This window comes from Triticum dicoccoides, chromosome 4B (assembly GCF_002162155.2).
Source record: "Triticum dicoccoides isolate Atlit2015 ecotype Zavitan chromosome 4B, WEW_v2.0, whole genome shotgun sequence".
Lineage (NCBI taxonomy): Eukaryota > Viridiplantae > Streptophyta > Magnoliopsida > Poales > Poaceae > Triticum > Triticum dicoccoides.
The window spans coordinates 675,039,605-675,058,553 of NC_041387.1; the positions used below are offsets into that span (position 1 = coordinate 675,039,605).

The 18,949-nt window shown below is 48.7% G+C and overlaps 2 protein-coding genes across 2 annotated transcripts in view; one reads left to right on the forward strand and one right to left on the reverse strand.

The window, feature by feature from the left end:
- LOC119293069 (transcription factor JUNGBRUNNEN 1-like) overlaps nucleotides 1–12,659 on the reverse strand; it is a 33,808-nt gene extending 21,149 nt beyond the window's left edge. Inside the window, exon 1 of the mRNA XM_037571661.1 lies at nucleotides 12,498–12,659. Within this exon, the coding sequence (XP_037427558.1) occupies nucleotides 12,498–12,659 (162 nt within the window). The remainder of the gene's footprint in view (nucleotides 1–12,497) is intronic.
- A 4,625-nt stretch (nucleotides 12,660–17,284) lies between these two features.
- On the forward strand, nucleotides 17,285–18,744 carry LOC119294316 (tryptamine benzoyltransferase 1-like). The gene is made up of 2 exons (XM_037572528.1): nucleotides 17,285–17,647; nucleotides 17,741–18,744. Exons 1-2 carry the CDS (start codon nucleotides 17,285–17,287, stop codon nucleotides 18,671–18,673), a joined length of 1,296 nt encoding a protein of 431 aa, XP_037428425.1. The 3' UTR covers nucleotides 18,674–18,744.
- Nucleotides 18,745–18,949: the final 205 nt, after the last annotated feature.

Here is an 18,949-nt window from a genome sequence, read left to right on the forward strand (position 1 = left end):
TAATAAATGATTATCATGAACAGGGAAATATAATAATAATAACTAATTTATTATTGCCTCTAGGGCATATTTCCAACAGTCTCCCACTTGCACTAGAGTCAATAATCTAGTTCACATCGCCATGTGATTAACACTCACAGGTCACATCGCCATGTGACCAACATCCAAAGAGTTTACTAGTGTCACTAAACTAGTTAACATCATCATGTCATTAAGACTCAATGAGTTCTGGGGTTTGATCATGTTTTGCTTGTGAGAGAGGTTTTAGTCAATGGGTCTGCAACATTCGGATCCGTATGTACTTCACAAATCTCTAGGTCATATCGTAAATGCTGCTTCCACGCTCCACTTGGAACTATTCCAAATGGTTTCTCCACTATACGTATCCGGTTTGCTACTCAGAGTCACTCGGATAGGTGTTAAAGCTTGCATCGACATAACCCTTTATGCCGAACTCTTTATCACCTCCATAATCGAGAAACATGTCCTTATTTACTCCAAGGACAATTTTGACCGCTGTCCAATGATCCATTCCTGGATCATTCTTGTACCCCTTGACTGACTCATGTCAAGGCACACTTCCGGTGCGGTACACAGCATAGCATACTATAGAGCCTACGTCTGAAGCATAGGGGACGACCTTCGTCCTTTCTCTCTCTTCTGCCGTGGTCGAGCTTCAAGTCTTAACTTCATACCTTACAACTCAGGCAAGAACTCCTTCTCTGACTGATCCATCTTGAACACCTTCAAGATCATGTCAAGGTATGTGCTCATTTGAAAGTACAATTTAGCGGTTTTTGATCTATCCTTATAGATCTTGATGCTCAATGTTCAAGAAGCTTAATCCAGGTTTTCTATTGAAAAACGCTTTTCAAATAACCCTATATGCTTTCCAGAAATTCTTTATCATTTCTGATCAACAATATGTCAACAACATATACTCATCAGAAATGCTACAGTGCTCCCACTCACTTCTTTGGAAATACAAGTTTATCATAAACTTTGTATAAACCCAAAATCTTTTATCATCTCATCAAAGCGTACATTCCAACTCCGAGATGCTTACTCCAGTCCTTAGAAGGACTGCTGGAGCTTTGCATACTTGTTAGCGTCTTTCAGGATTTTCAAAACCTTCTGGTTGTATCACATACAACCTTCCCTCAAGAAAATTGTCGAGGAAACAATGTTTTGACATCCTATCTGCAAGATTTCATAAATAATGCAGTAACTGCTAATCCAATTCCAACAGACTCTTAGCATCGCTACGAGTGAGAAAGCCTCACCATAGTCAACTCCTTGAACTTGTCAAAAATCATCTTAACAACAAATCGAGCTCTCTTAATGGTGATACTTACCATCATTGTCCGTCTTCCTTTTAAAATCCATCTATACCCAATAGTCTTATGACCATCAAGTAGTTCTGCCAAAGTCTACACTTTGTTTTCATACATGGATCCTCTCTCAGATTTTATGGCCTCGAGCCATTTGTCAGAATCCGGGGCCACCATCGCTTCTCCATAGCTCGTATGTTCATTGTTGTATAGCAACATGACCTCTAAGACAGGATTGCGTACTACTCTGAAATAGTACGCATCCTTGTCGACCTATGAGGTTCGGCAGTGACTTGATCTAAGGCTTCATGATCACTATCATCAGCTTCCACTTCAATTGGTGTAGGTGCCACAGGAACAACTTCCTATGCCCTGCTACACACTAGTTGAAGTGATGGTTCAACAACCGCATCAAGTCTCCACCATCCTCCCACTCAATTCTTTCGAGAGAAACTTTTCCTCGAGAAAGGACCCGTTTCTAGAAACAATCCTTTTGCTTTCGGATCTGAAATAGGAGGTATACCCAACTGTTTTTGGGTGTCCTATGAAGATGCATTTATCCATTTTGGGTTCGATCTTATCACGATGAAACTTTTTCACACAAGCGTTGCAGCCCCAAACTTTCAAGAAACGACAACTTAGGTTTCTCCAAACCATAGTTCAAATGGTGTCGTCTCAACGGAATTACGTGGTGCCCTGTTAAAGTGAGTGCGGTTGTCTCTAATGCCTAACCCATGAACGATAGTGGTAATTCGATAAGATACATCATGGTACGCACCATATCCAATAGGGTGCAACTATGATGTTCGGACACACCATCACACTATGGTGTTCCACGCAGTATTAAATGTGAAACAATTTCCACAATGTCTTAATTGCGTGCCAAAGCTCGTAACTAAGATACTCATCTCTATGATCATATCATAAACATTTTATCCTCTTGTCACGATGATCTTCAACTTCACTCTGAAATTACTTGAACCATTCAATAATTCAGACTTGTGTTTCATCAAGTAAATATACTCAACATCTACTCAAATCATCTGTGAAGTAAGAACATAACGATATTCACTTCATGCCTCAGCACTCATTGGACTTCACACATCAAAATGTGTTACTTCCAACAAGTTGCTATGTTGTTCCATCTCAATGAAAATGAGGCTTTTCAGTCATCTTGCCCATGTGGTATGATTTGCATATCTCAAGTGATTCAAAATCAAGTGAGTCCAAACGATCCATCTACATGGAGTTTCTTCATGCGTATACACCAATAGACATGGTTCGCATGTCTCAAACTTTTCAAAAATGAGTGAGTCCAAAGATCCATCAGCATGGAGCTTCTTTATGCGTTTTATACCAATATGACTTACATGGCAGTGCCACAAGTAAGTGGTACTATCATTACTATCTTATATCTTTTGGCATGAACATGTGTATCACTACGTTCGAGATTCAATAAACCATTCATTTTAGGTGCAAGACCATTGAAGGTATTATTCAAATAAATAGAGTAACCATTATTCTTCTTAAATGAATAACCATTTTGCGATAGACATAATCCAATCATGTCTATGCTAAACGCAAACACCAAATGACAATTATTTAGGTTTAATACCAATCTTGATGGTAGAGGGAGTGTGCAATGTTTGATCACATCAACCTTGGAAACATTTCCAACACACATCGTTATCTCACCTTTAGCTAGTCTCCGTTTATTCCGTAGCCTTTTACTTCGAGTTACTAACACTTAGCAATCGAACCGGTATCTCAATACCCTCGTGCTACTAGGAGTACTAGTAAAGTACACATTTGATTCAATTCATACCCAATATACTTCTGTCAACCTTGCCTGCCTTCTCATCTACCAAGTATCTAGGGTAGTTCTCCTTCAGTGTCCGTTCCCGCATTACAGAAGCACTTAGTCTCGAGTTTGGGTTCATCCCTGGGTTTCTTCACTGGAGCAGCAACTGATTTGCCGTTTCATGAAGTACCCCTTCTTGCCCTTGCCCTTCTTGAAACTAGTGGTTTCACTAACCATCAACAATTGATGCTCCTTCTTGATTTCTACTTTCGCGGTGTCAAACATCGCGAATATTTCAAGGATCATCATATCTATCCCTGATATGTTATAGTTCATCACGAAGCTCTAGTAGCTTGGTGGCAATGTCTTTTGAGAAACATCACTATCTCATGTGGAAGATTAATTCCCACTCAATTCAAGTGATTGTTGTACCCAGACAATCTGAATACAAGCTCAACGATTGAGCATTTCTCCCTTAGTTTGTAGGCTAAGAAGCTCGTCGGAGGTCTTATACTTCTTGACGTGGGCACGAGCCTGAAATCCCAATTTCAGCCCTTGGAACATCTCATATGTTCCGCGACATTTCGAAATCGTCTTCGGTGCCTCAATTCTAAACCGTTTAACATTACCGAACTATCATGTAGTCATGAAAACGTGTATGTCAGATGTTCGCAACATCCACAGACCACGTTCGAGGTCCAGCACACCGAGCGGTGCATTCAGGACATAAGCCTTCTAATGCCCGCATAATTGCTACTGTCAACTTTCAACTATATTTTCTCTTAGGAACATATCTAAAATAGTAGAACCAAAGCGAGAGCTATGACATAATTTGCAAAGGGCTTTTGACTATGTTCAGGATAATTAAGTTCATCTAATGAACTCCCACTCAGATAGACATCCCTCTAGTCATATAAGTGATTACATGACCCGAGTCAACTAGGCCGTGTCCGATCATCACGCGAGACGGACTAGTCATCATCGGTGAACATCTTCATGTTGATCGTATCTACCATACGACTCATGCTCGACCTTTCAGTCTCTTGTGTTTCGAGGCCATGTCTGTACATGCTAGGCTCGTCAAGTCAACCTAAGTGTTTCACGCGTGTAAATCTGGCTTACACCCGTTGTATGTGAACGTTAGAATCTATCACACCCGATCATCATGTGGTGCTTCGAAACAACGAACTTTCGCAATGGTGCACAGTTAGGGGGAACACTTTCTTGAAATTTTAATGAGGGATCATCTTATTTACTACCGTCGTTCTAAGCAAATAAGATGCATAAACATGATACATATCACATGCAATCAAATAGTGACATGATATGGCCAATATCATTTTGCTCCTTTTGATCTCCATCTTCGGGGCTCCATGATCATCATCGTCACCGGCATGACACCATGATATCCATCATCGTGTCTCCATGAAGTTGTCTTGCCAACTATTACTTCTACTATTATGGCTAACGGTTTAGCAATAAAGTAAAGTAATTACATGGCGTTGTTCAGTGACACGCAGGTCATACCATAAATAAAGACAACTCCTATGGCTCCTGCTAGTTGTCATACTCATCGACATGCAAGTCGTGATTCCTATTACAAGAACATGATCAATCTCATACATCACATATCATTCATCACATTCTTTTGGCCATATCACATCACATAGCATACCCTGCAAAAACAAGTTAGACATCCTCTAATTGTTGTTTGCATGTTTTACGTGGTTGCTATGGGTTTCTAGCAAGAACATTTCTTACCTATGCAAAAACCACAACGTGATATGTCAATTGCTATTTACCTTCATAAGGACCCTTTTCATCGAATCCGATCCGACTAAACTGGGAGAGAATGGCACACGCTAGCTACCTTATGCAACAAGTGCATGTCAGTCGGTGGAACCTGTCTCACGTAAGTGTACGTGTAAGGTCGGTCCGGGCCGCTTCATCCCACAATACCGTCGAGACAAGATTGGACTAGTAACGGTAAGCATATTGAACAAAATCAACGCCCACAACAACTTGTGTTCTACTCGTGCATAGAATCTACGCAATAGACCTAGCTCATGATGCCACTATTGGGGAACTTAGCAGAAATTCAAAATTTTCCTACGAGTCACCAAGATCTATCTTTGGATAGACTAGCAACAAGAGAGAGGGGAGTGCATCAACATAACCTTGTAGATCGCTAAGCGGAAGCGTTCAAGAGAACGGGGTTGAACGAGTCGTACTCGCCGTGATCCAAATCACCGGAGATCCTAGTGCCGAACAGACGGCACCTCCGCGTTCAACACATGTACAGCCCGATGACGTCTCCCATGCCTTGATCCAGCAAGGAGAGAGGGAGAGGTTGGGGAAGACTCCGTCCAGCAGCAGCACAACGGCGTGGTGGTGGTGGAGGAGCGTAGCAATCCTGCAGGGCTTCGCAAAGCACCGCGGGAGAGGAAGAGGACTTGGGAGAGGGGGAGGGCTGCGCCAGAACTTGGGTGTGGCTGCCCTCCCACCCCCCACATATATATAGGGGCTAGGGAGAGGGGGCCGGCCCCCTCAGGTCCAATCTGAGGAGGGGGCGGCGGCCAGGGGGGTTGCCTTGCCCCCCAAGGCAAGGGGGAGGCGCCCCCTTCCCCTAGGGTTTTCAACCCTAGGCGCCTTGGACCTAGGTGGGGGGCGCACCAGCCCACTTGGGGCTGGTCCCCTCCCACACTTGGCCCACGCAGCCCTCTGGGGCCAGTGGCCCCACCTGGTGGACCCCAGGACCTTCCCGGTGGTCCCGGTACGTTACCGATAGCACCTGAAACTTTTCCGGTGACCAAGACAGGACTTCCCATATATTAATCTTTACCTCCGGACCATTCCGGAACTCCTTGTGACGTACGGGGTCTCATCCGGGACTCCGAACATCATTCAGTAACCACGTATATCTATTCCCTATAACCCAATCATCATCGAACCTTAAGTGTGTAGACCCTACGGGTTCGGGAACCATGCAGACATGACTGAGACGTTCTCCGGTCAATAACCAACAGCGGGATATGGATACCCATGTTGGCTTCCACAAGTTCCACGATGATCTCATAGGATAAATCACGATGTGAAGGACTCAATCAATCCCGTATTCAATTCCCTTTGTCTAGCGGTATTGTACTTGCCCGAGATTCGATCATCGGTACGCCGATACCTTGTTCAATCTCATTACCGAGAAGTCTCTTTACTCGTTCCGTAACACATCATCCCGTGATCAACCCCTTGGTCACATTGTGCACATTATGATGATGTCCTACCTAGTGGGCCCAGAGATACCTCTCCGTCACACGGAGTGACAAATCCCTGTCTCGATTCGTGCCAACCCAATAGACACTTTCAGAGATACCCGTAGTGCACCTTTATAGCCACCCAGTTACGTTGTGACGTTTGGTACACCCAAAGCATTCCCATGGTATCCGGGAGTTGCACAATCTCATGGTCTAAGGAAATGATACTTGACATTAGAAAAGCTTTAGCATACGAACTACACGATCTTTGTGCTAGGCTTAGGATTGGGTCTTGTCCATCACATCATTCTCCTAATGATGTGATCCCGTTATCAACGACATCCAATGTCCATGGTCAGGAAACCGTAACCATCTATTGATCAACGAGCTAGTCAACTAGAGGCTTACTAGGGACATGGTGTTGTCTATGTACCCACACATGTATCTGAGTTTCCTATCAATACAATTATAGCATGGATAATAAACGATTATCATGAACAGGGAAATATAATAATAATAACTAATTTATTATTGCCTCTAGGGCATATTTCCAACAAGAAGGTATACCCAATTGTTTCTTTAGGGTATCCTATGAAGACGCATTTTTCCAACTTGGGTTCGAGCTTTTCAGGTTGAAGTTTCTTGACATAAGCATCGCATCCCGAAACTTTTAGAAACAACAGCTTAGGTTTCTTCCCAAACCACAATTCATATGGTGTCATCTCAACGCATTTAGTCGGTGCCATATTTAAAGTGAATGTAGCTGTCTCTAGAGCGTATCCCCAAAATGATAGCGGTAAATCGGTGAGTGACATCATAGATCGTACCATATCCAATAGAGTGCGATTACAACGTTCGGACACACCTTTATGCTGAGGTGTTCCAGGCGGCGTGAGTTGTGAAACGATTCCACATTTCCTTAAGTGCGTACCAAATTCGTGACTTAAATATTCTCCTCCATGATCTGATCGTAAGAACTTTATTTTTCGGTCACATTGATTCTCTACCTCATTCTGAAATTCCTTGAACTTTTCAAAGGTCTCAGACTTGTGTTTCATCAAGTAGACATACCCATATCTACTTAAGTCATCAGTGAGAGTGAGAACATAACGATAGCCTCCGCGAGCCTCAACGCTCATTGGACCACACACATCAGTATGTATGATTTCCAATAAGTTGGTTGCTCGCTCCATTGTTCCGGAGAACGGAGTCTTGGTCATTTTGCCCATGAGGCATGGTTCGCATGTGTCAAATGATTCATAATCGAGAGACTATAAAAGTCCATCAGCATGTAGCTTCTTCATGCGCTTGACACCAATGTGACCAAGGCGGCAGTGCCACAAGTATGTGGGACTATCATTATCAACCTTACATCTTTTGGTATTCACACTATGAATATGTGTAACATTACGTTCGAGATTCATTAAGAATAAACCATTGACCAGCGGGGCATGACCATAAAACATATCTCTCATATAAATAGAACAACCATTATTCTTGGATTTAAATGAGTAGCCATCTCGTATTAAACGAGATCCAGATACAATGTTCATGCTCAAAGCTGGCACTAAATAACAATTATTGAGGTTTAAAACTAATCCCGTAGGTAAATGTAGAGGTAGCATGCCGACGGCGATCACATCGACCTTGGAACCATTCCCGACGCGCATCGTCACCTCGTCCTTCGCCAGTCTCCGCTTATTCCGCAGCTCCTGCTTTGAGTTACAAATATGAGCAACTGCACCGGTATCAAATACCCAGGAGCTACTACGAGTACTGGTAAGGTACACATCAATTACATGTATATCACATATACCTTTAGTGTTGCTGGCCTTCTTGTCCGCTAAGTATTTGGGGCAGTTCCGCTTCCAGTGAACCTTCCCTTTGCAATAAAAGCACTCAGTCTCAGGCTTGGGTCCATTCTTTGGCTTCTTCCCGGCAACTGGTTTACCGGGCACGGCAACTTCCTTGCCGTCCTTCTTGAAGTTCTTCTTACCCTTGCCTTTCTTGAACTTAGTGGTTTTATTGACCATCAACACTTGATGTTCCTTTTTGATTTCCACCTCTGCTGACTTCAGCATTGAAAGTACATCAGGAATAGTTTTCACCATCCCCTGCATATTGTAGTTCATCAGAAAGCTCTTGTAGCTAGGTGGGAGCGACTGAAGGATTCTGTCAATGACCGCCTCGTCCAGGAGGTTAATGTCCAGCTGGGACAAGCGGTTGTGCAACCCATACATTTTGAGTATGTGCTCACTGACAGAACTATTTTCCTCCATCTTACAACTGTAGAACTTGTCGGAGACTTCATATATCTCGACCCGGGCATGAGCATGGAAAACCATTTTCAGCTCTTCGAACATCTCATATGCTCCGTGTTGCTCAAAACGCTTTTGGAGCCCCGGTTCTAAGCTGTAAAGCATGCCGCACTGAACGAGGGAGTAATCATCAGCACGTGACTGCCAAGCATTCATAACGTCTTGGTTCTCTGGGATGGGTGCTTCACCTAGCGGTCCTTCTAGGACATATACTTTCTTGGCAGCTATGAGGATGATCCTCACGTTCCGGACCCAGTCCGAATAGTTGCTACCATCATCTTTCAGCTTGGTTTTCTCTAGGAACGCGTTGAAGTTCAGGTTGACATGAGCGTTGGCCATTTGATCTACAAGACATTTTGCAAAGGTTTTTTAGACTAAGTTCATGATAATTAAGTTCATCTAATCAAATTATTTAATGAACTCCCACTAAGATTAGACATCCCTCTAGTCATCTAAGTGATACATGATCCGAGTCAACTAGGCTGTGTCCGATCATAACGTGAGACGGACTAGTCATCATCGGTGAACATCTCCATGTTGATCGTATCTTCCATACGACTCATGTTCGACCTTTCGGTCTCTTGTGTTCCGAGGCCATGTCTGTACATGCTAGGCTCGTCAAGTTAACCTAAGTGTTTTGCATGTGTAAATCCGTCTTACACCCGTTGTATGTGGATGTTGGAATCTATCACACCCGATCATCACGTGGTTCTTCGAAAGAACGAACTTTCGCAAGGCGCATAGTTAGGGGGAACACTTTCTTGAAAGTATTATGAGGGATCATCTTATTTACTACCGTCGTTCTAAGTAAGCAAGAAGCATAAACATGATAAACATCACATGCAATCAAATAGTGACATGATATGGCCAATATCATATAGCTCCTTTGATCTCCATCTTCGGGACGCCATGATAATCTTCGTCACCTGCATGACACCATGATCTCCATCATCATGATCGCCATCATCGTGTATCTATGAAGTTGCTCGCCAACTATTACTTCTACTACTATGGCTAACGGTTTAGCAATAAAGTAAAGTAATTACATAGCGTTTAATCATTGACACGCAGGTCATACAATAATTAAGACAACTCCTATGGATCCTGCCAGTTGTCATACTCATCGACATGCAAGTCGTGATTCCTATTACAAGAATATGATCTCATGCATCATATATATATATCATTCATCACAACTTTTGGCCATATCACATCGCAAGGCATATGCTGCAAAAACAAGTTAGACGTCTTCTATTTGTTGTTGCATGTTTTTACGTGGCTGCAATAGGGTTCTAGCAAGAACGTTTCTTACCTACGTGAAAGCCACAACGTGATATGCCAATTTCTATTTACCCTTCATAAGGACCCTTTTCATCGAATCCGCTCCGATTAAAGTGGGAGAGACAGACACCCGCTAGCCACCTTATACAACTAGTGCATGTCAGTCGGTGGAACCTGTCTCACGTAAGCGTACGTGTAAGGTCGGTCTGGGCCGCTTCATCCCACGATGCCGCCGAAGAAAAATAAGACTAGTAGTGGCAAGAAAATTGACAACATCTACGCCCACAACAAATTTATGTTCTACTCGTGCAAATAAACTCCGCATAGACCTAGCTCATGATGCCACTGTTGGGGAATGTTGCAGAAAATAAAAAAATTCTACGCTTCACCAAGATCAATCTATGGAGTTCATCTAGCAATGAGAGAGAGGAGTGCATCTACATACCCTTGTAGATCGCGAGCGGAAGCGTTCAAGAGAACGGGGTTGAGGGAGTCATACTCGTCATGATCCAAATCACCGGAGATCCTAGCGCCGAACGGATGGCACCTCCGCGTTCAACACACGTACGGTCAGGAAGACGTCTCCTCCTTCTTGACCCAGCAAGGGTGAAGGAGAGGTTGATGAAGATCCAGCAGCACAACGGCGTGGTGGTGGAAGCAGCAGCGATCTCGGCAGGGCTTCGCCAAGCTCTACGAGAGGGAGAGGTGTTGCGGAGGGAGAGGGAGGCGCCAGGAGCATGGGTGCGCAGCCCTTCCTCCCCCCTTCTTTATATAGGGCCCCTAGGGGGAGAGCCGGCCCTAGGAGATCCAATCTCCAAGGGGGTGGCTTGCCCCCCAAGCCAAGTGGGGCGCCCCCCACCCCTAGGCTTTCCAACCCTAGGCGCAGGAGAGGCCCAAGGGAGGGCGCACCAGCCCACCAGGGGCTGGTTCCCACCCCACTTCAGCCCATGGGACCCTCCGGGATAGGTGGCCCCACCCGGTGGACTCCCGAGACCCTTCCGGTGGTCCCGGTACAACACCAGTGACCCCCGAAACTTTCCCAATGGCCGAAACTGGACTTCCTATATATAATTCTTCACCTCCGGACCATTCCGGAACTCCTCGCGGCGTCCGGGATATCATCCGGTACTCCGAACAACTTTTGGGTTACTGCATACTCATATCTCTACAACCCTAGCGTCACTGAACCTTAAGTGTGTAGACCCTACGGGTTCGGGAGACATGCAGACATGACGGAGACGACTCTCCGGTCAATAACCAACAACGTGATCTGGATACCCATGTTGGCTCCCACATGTTCCTCGATGATCTCATCGGATGAATCACAATGTCGAGGATTCAAGTAATCCCGTATACAATTCCCGTTGTCAATCGGTACGTTACTTGCCCGAGATTCGATCGTCGGTATCCCATACCTCGTTCAATTTCGTTACCGGCATGTCACTTTACTCGTACCATAATGCATGATCTCGTGACCAAACACTTGGTCAGTTTGAGCTCATTATGATGATGCATTGCCGAGTGGGCCCAGAGATACCTCTCCGTCATACGGAGTGACAAATCCCAGTCTCGATCTGTGTCAACCCAACCAATACTTTCGGGGATACCCGTAGTATACCTTTATAGTCACCCAGTTACGTTGTGACGTTTGGTACACCCAAAGCACTCCTATAGTATCCGGGAGTTACACGATCTCATGGTCTAAGGAAAAGATACTTGACATTAGAAAAGCTCTAGCAAACGAACTACATGATCTTGTGCTATGGTCAGGATTGGGTCTTGTCCATCACATCATTCTCCTAATGATGTGATCCCGTTATCAATGACATCCAATGTCCATAGTCAGGAAACCATGACTATCTATTGATCAACGAGCTAGTTAACTAGAGGCTTACTAGGGACACATTGTGGTCTATGTATTCACACATGTATTACGATATCTGGATAACACAATTATAGCATGAATAATAGACAATTATCATGAACGAGGAAATATAATAATAATCATTTTATTATTGCCTCTAGGGCATATTTCCAACACGGTGCACCAGGCACGTATATATGAGTACAGAGGGGGGCCACAACCTCAATTATACATATGAACTAGGAGGTGGGCCCAAGACACAATATACACGTGCACAATATATTAAACACCCCCCAAAGTCAAAGCGGCGCCGGAGACGCAGAGACTGGAATGAAACTCCTCGAAGGTGGAAGTTGGAAGTCCCTTAGTCATCACATCGGTGAACTGTTGTGCAGTCGGAACATGGAGAACCCGAATACATCCAAGAGCCACCTGCTCGCGCACATAGTGAATGTCCAGCTCAATGTACTTAGTCCGGTGATGATGAACGGGGTTGGTGGAAAGGTACACCGCAGGGACATTGCCACAGTAGACAACGGTAGCCCGGGAGACGTCATGATGCAACTCGTGAAGTAACTGTCATAGCCAGGTGCACTCGGCGACAGTGTTAGCCACAACTCGGTACTCAGCCTATGCGCTAGAGTGCGAAACCGTAGATTGTCGCTTGTACGACCACGAGATGAGTGAAGGACCGAGGTAAATGCAGTAGCCAAAGGTGGACCGACGGGTGTCGGGGCAGCCAACCCAGTCCACGTCGTAGTAGGCCACCATCTCCAGAGAAGTGGACGCTGTGAGAGTGAGCCCAATAGCCATCGTGCCGCGAATATAACAGAGGATCCGCTTCACGAGGGTCCAACGGGAGTCATGAGGGGCGTACATATGGACACACACCTGTTGAACATCATACTGTAGATCCGGCCAGGTGAGAGTAAGATACTGAAGAGCGCCAACAATGGACTGGTACAACGGAGAATCCAACGCGAGCGAGCCCTCGAGAGCAGAAACCTTGGCCTTCGTGTCAACAGGAGTAGCGACAGGGTGACAGTTGAGCATGCCGACACGCTCAAGGTGCTCGTGTGCATACTTCTACTGATGAAGATAGAAGCTGTCTGATCGCCGAACGACCTCAATGCCAAGGAAATAATGTAGAGCACCCAGGTCCTTGATGGCAAACTCATCACGCAGCTGGAGAGTAATCTATTGAAGAAGGGTTGCGGAGGAGGCCGCCAGGATGATGTCATCGATGTAGAGGAGCAAATATGCAGTCGTGTCACCACGGTGATAGACAAACAACAAGGCATCCGAGCGAGTAACACTGAAGCCCAGTGTTTGAAGAAACCCAGTGATACACTAGTACCAGGCGCGAGGTGCTTGCTTGAGCCCGTAGAGATATTGGGACAGCAAACACACATGCCCAGGAAGAGATGCGTCAACGAAACTAGTCGGCTGCTCACAATAAACCTGCTCCTCAAGATGGCCGTGGAGGAAGGCCTTGGAGACATCCATCTGACGAACCGGCCAGCCTCGGGACAACACCATCTAGAGAAGGGTGCGAATCGTGCCCGGTTTGACAACCGGTACAAACTTCTGAGTGAAGTCGACGCCAGCGCGCTGCCGAAAGCCACGGACCACCCAGTGAGCCTTGTAGCGCTCAAGTGTACCATTCGAGCTGGTCTTATGGCGAAAGACCCACTTGCCGCTGATGACATTGGCGTGAGGAGGCCGGGGAACCCGTGTCCAGGTACGGTTCCACTGAAGAGCGTCGAACTCTTCCTGCATCATAGCAAGCTTGTGAGGATCACGAAGGGCTGCTCGAGCGGACGCGGGAATCAGGGACGGCTCGGTGGTAGAAGTGGCGAGTAGATACCCGTCGCTGGAGTACCGCAGACTCGGGCAGTGAACACCGACTCGAGCCCAAGTGACGGGGTGAGATAGCAACGTCGGGACAGCCGGCGAGGCGGCCGGCGATGCGACCGGCGAGGAGGCCGGCAACGCTACCGGGGTCGCGGCCGGCGACACGGCCTGGGTCGCGGCCGGGGAGGGCGCAGCAGCCGAGGCGCCCGAACCCGCGGCACCAAAGGCGGGGGCGGCGTGTGAGGAGGGGGCGTCGGTCGAGTCGGTGGGGCTGTCTGAGGCGGCCGGAGAGGGCGCTGACGATGAAGCCAACGTGGAGGTCAACGGTGGTTTGGGGGCTTGAAGCGCAGCTCGTCCCATGGCACGAGGACCGCCGAAGCCCGGGGGCGGTCCGAGAGCCGAGCGGGGCCGTCCACCTGATGGAGTTGCCGAAGGGCCGCCGGTGGCCGGTGGCGATGTGGCGAGGAGAGGTACTTGCTGCTGAAACAGGAACACCTTCTCATCAAAGTAAACATGTCAGGAGGTGAAAACACGATGGGAGACGGGGTCGTAATAGCGGTAGCCTTTGGTGTTAGGTGGGTTGCCGAGAAAGATGCACGCGACGGAGCGGGGTGCAAGCTTATGAGGCCTAGTGGCAGCGATGCTAGGGTAGCAGAGACAGTCGTAGAGGCGAAGCTCATCATAAGAGGGCGGTGCACCGAAGAGGAGGTGATGAGGTGTAAAGTTCCCACGAGTGCAACATGGATGAATGTTGATGAGGAGTGATGCGGTGGTGAGAGCGTCAGGCGAAAAGCGCGGAGGCACATTGACGTGAAAGAGAAGAGTCCAAACGCAGTCGTTAAGAGTGCGAAGGACACGCTCAGCGCGACCGTTCTGCTGCAAAGTGTACGGGCAGGTGAGACGAAAGGTCGTGCCATCTGTAGTGACGAGAGTACGAACATCTAGATTGTCGAACTCCTTCCCGTTATCTGTATGCAACGCTAGAATGGGACGACCAAACTGCGTGAAAACATAAGAGTAGAAGGCGACGAGAGTGGAGATAACATCCGACTTACGACGCAACAGGAAGGTCCACACATAATGCGAGAAATCATCAAGTATGACAAGATAATAAAGATAGCCCATATTACTTGCAGCAGGAGAGATCCAAACATCACTATTAATTAACTGAAACGGGTACAATGCAACATGAGAAGACGTCCTAAACGGAAGACGAGCATGTTTGTCGAGGCGACATGCATGACACAAGTGATCCTCATTCTTATTACACGTGAAAGAAAAACTCCAAAGGATATGACAAAGGGTGGCGGGGTTGGGATGACCCAAGCGAGCATGCCAAAGATATATCCACTCCGGTAGCGAGAGCGACGCGGGCGGCGGAGGTTGTGGAGGTGGTGGATTGAACCGGGTAGAGCTCGTCGGGGTTGTCACGTCGGAGGAGTACCATCCGGGTATGAGCGTCCTTAATAGAAAAACCACACTCGTCAAACTCAACGGTAACATGATTTTCACATGTAAAAGAACGAACAGAGACAGGATTTTTTAATAAGATCAGGAGAAACTAAGATGTTAGATAATGACAATGGAGTGGAATTAGAAGGAAAAGATGCATGGCCTATGTGAGTAATGGGAAGGGAGAACTGTCACCGACGGTGATGCAAGCGAAAGTGTGGACATGATAGGAGGTGTGAAAGTTACCAGGATGAGCCGCCATGTGCGCGGTAGCTCCAGTTTCCATATATCAATCGCCGCCGCCGGTGTAGGTGGACAGTGAGCGGGCGGAGTGCAGAGCCGCCAGGAGAGCCAGGTCCCCCGGCGTCGGCGGAAGAGTGTGCTGCTGGAGCGGGGCCGTCAGGGGCAGCTGTGGCAGCCCACCTGGCTGCAGCCGCTGGCCGTAGGAGAGGGGCCCGTAGGGCGCCACATAGGGCTGCGGTGCGGCGTGGAACGCCTGGTGAGACCGAGGCCGGGTGCCGAGGATATCCTGGGCAGGGGCGCGAGGAACCGGCATGGAGTAGGCGTGCACAACGCCAGTCCAGGGGTTCTGGTCGGCGTACCACGGGGCAGGCTGGTACTGCTGCTGCTGAGGGCGGGCTGCTCCTCCCTAAGTGCCCGCGCCCTACTGCTGCCTGCGGCCCCCGCGGTGGCCTCCATTGGCGGCCGGCTGGGCCGGCAGGAAGGGGGCGGGCGGGAAGGCGGGCGCGGGTGCCTGGGCCGGCACGGGGCGCGGCGGCGGTGCGGCCTGGCCCCCGCGGGTGCCGGTGACAAACATGATGTGGGTTGCCCGAGTCCGGGCCATCTTCATCCGGCGGTCCTCCAGCTTGAATTACGCCACCACCTTAGCGAAGCTAGGCTCCGGGATGAGGGTGACGTTGGAAGTGGCGTTCCCAAAATCCTCGATGAGGCTGGCGGTGAGGGTGGTGAAGGTGTTGCTGAGGAGCTCATCGCCAACCGTCTCCGCGAGATCGCAGAGCTCATAGAAAGCTTTTTGAGGCGTGTGCAAAAATGATCGATGGACGAGTCAAGCTGTTGCACACATAAAACTCGCCGTGGAGAAGGACCTTGGGCTGCAGCTTGTTATCGGTAAAGAGGCCGTTGAGCTCGGTCCAGACTTCGTAGGCGTCGTCATCATCATCAACCACGGTGTGAAAGAGGTCGCTGGAGATGGTGAGGTAGAACCAGCGGATGATGGTGACGTCGAGGATCATCCACTCCTTGTCGTGAATCATGAGGCTCGAGTCCACGGTGCCGTCGACATGGCCACGAAGGAGGTACTCGCGAAACACCAAGGAAAAGTACCGCTTCCTTGCGGAGTAGGAGGTGGTGAATTGATCAAGCACCACTGGGACACGCTCATGGATGTTGAGGTCACGGACGAGGGTGACATCGGGACCAACGAAGAGGTTAGAGACGGTGGAGGAGGAGGAACTCATGGCGCGACATAGGGGGTGGAGGCGGCTCGGGTGAGGGGCGGCTAGGGTTTGGGTGCGGATCGGGTTAGGGTTCAACAGTTGCTTTAGTCATCATTTATATTCTGAAATTAATCATGAATTGCGCAATTACACAACATTAAGTACGTCTTTAAGCAAGAATATTGGACTATAAAACTGTCCAAATGCAGCTTTATTTCCCTGCAATAACTTGGTGGTCAATAGGTATGCATAAGGCTCCCGCAAAAAAAAAAGTATGCATAACTTTTCAGAACGGTGTGTCCGATCAACCTGGAGCTTACTTGCTAAGGTGAACTTCTTTTACAGTCCATTCATTTCCATTGTGCGATCGCTAGCAGTAGATGTGGGTAGGTAGTAGGTGTGAAAAATTCCTGCGTACGGTCTTGATCATTGGTAGCGTGCAAAACTCAAGCTGGCATATTAGAGATAAGGATAAAAAATAATTAGTAACCTAGTAATGTACACCGATGAGTTAAGTGGTTTCCCACTTGTCAGATGCTCACTGTTGAGGCCTGCCCAACGTGCATCGATCTATAAGATGCACACGCACGTCCATGATCCGTTCACCATAGCGAGCACATGCACTAGCTAGTCAATCGAGCTCAATATTACAAAGTGTTGGAATCCCATTAAGCAATGGAGATGACGAGCAGCATGATGGTGAAGCCGGTGCCCCACCCGCTCGTCGGCGAGAAGGTGGCGCTGACCGTCTTCGACCGCGCTGCCGCGGACGTCTTCGTCCCCACCGTGCTCGTCTACCTTGCGCCGGCGCCGTCCAACGAGGCGCTCACGGAAGGCCTTCTCAAGACCGTCGCGCCGTACCCGCACCTGACGGGGCGCCTCACGGTCGACCAGCTCGGCCGGCGCTTCCTCCACGTCAACAATGAGGGCGTGCTCCTGATTGAGACCACGGTACAAGCTAACCTGGCGGACGTACTCGTCGAAGACCGGATGACCACCAGAGTCGACCACCTCTACCCTACAATACCAGAGCCAGAGGTACTGATCGATCAATGGATAATTTAATTTAATTTGCTTCTTTTACGACTCAGGTCACAAACCATGCGCCAATAAAGCTGCTTATACGTACAGGAGAACAATGGGGAGGCGCTGCTGCAGATCCAGCTGAACAGGTACAGGTGCGGTGGTCTCGTCATCGGGATATGCTCCCACCACCGTGCAGCTGACGGCCTCTCCATGAGCATGTTCTTCACCGCGTGGGCGACAGCGGTCCGTGAGGGTGATGACTTCACCATGCCGACCCCATTCCTCGACCGTGCGAAAACCGCCGTGCCCCAAAGCCCGCCGACGCCGGTGTTCGACAACCGGTCACTGGAGTTCACGCGTGGGGACGGTGAAGCAGCATACGCCGTCATTCCCATGGACAGGATAAAAAACCTCACGGTGCACTTCACGGCCAAGTTCGTCGCCGATCTCAAAGCCCGTGTGGGCGCCCGCTGCAGCACGTTCCAGTGCCTGCTCGCGCACGTCTGGAGGAAGATCACCGCAGCGCGGGCCCTCAAACCGGAGGAGTTCACCAAGGTGAGGGTGGCCGTGAACTGCCGGGGCAGGGCCGACCCACCCGTGCCGTTGAACTTCTTCGGAAACATGGTTTTGTGGGCGTTCCCAAGGCTTCAGGTCCGGGATCTCATGAGCTCGAGCTATGGCAGCGTGGTCGGCGCCATCCGTGACGCCGTGGCACGGATCGACAGCGAGTACGTGCAGTCCTTCGTGGACTTTGGCGGGGTGGCTGACGCGAACGGTGAGGAGCTCGTCGCCGCGGCGGCCCCTCTGGGCTCGATGTTCTGCCCAGACGCAGAGGTGGACAGCTGGCTGGGGTTCAGCTTCCATCAGCTCGACTTCGGCACCGGCGCGCCTGCTGCTCTGCTGCCGCCGGACTTGCCCGTGGAGGGGCTTATGTTCTTGGTGCCGTCACACAAGGCGAAAGGTGGCGTCGACCTCTTCATGGCCGTCGCGGAGGAGCACGTTGCGGCGTTCGAGCAGATCTGCTACTGCTTGGATTGATTGACCCAACCATGGCCATGTTCGCATCGCTTTCATGCATATTATAAACTAGTGTCATGTTTATTACTTTATTTTTGACCAAATATCATGTTTGCTACTATACTACACGAGACTATACTGCCGTACCCGTGCGTGTACAACTATATATTCTAATAATACCAGCCTTATTCTGCACACCACCAACAGATTGCCGCCGCCCCTCGCCTCCCGGCCTTCTACCGCGGCAGCGGCCTGGGAGCGCCGCCGCCCTTCCCCTCCCAGCCTTCTACCGCGGCA

Coding starts and splice junctions, on each gene's coding strand:
- LOC119294316 (XM_037572528.1), top strand. CDS start 17,285: ATGGAGATGACGAGCAGCATGATGGTGAAGCCGGTGCCCCACCCGCTC. Junction 17,648..17,740: donor CTACAATACCAGAGCCAGAG/GTACTGATCGAT, acceptor TTATACGTACAG/GAGAACAATGGGGAGGCGCT.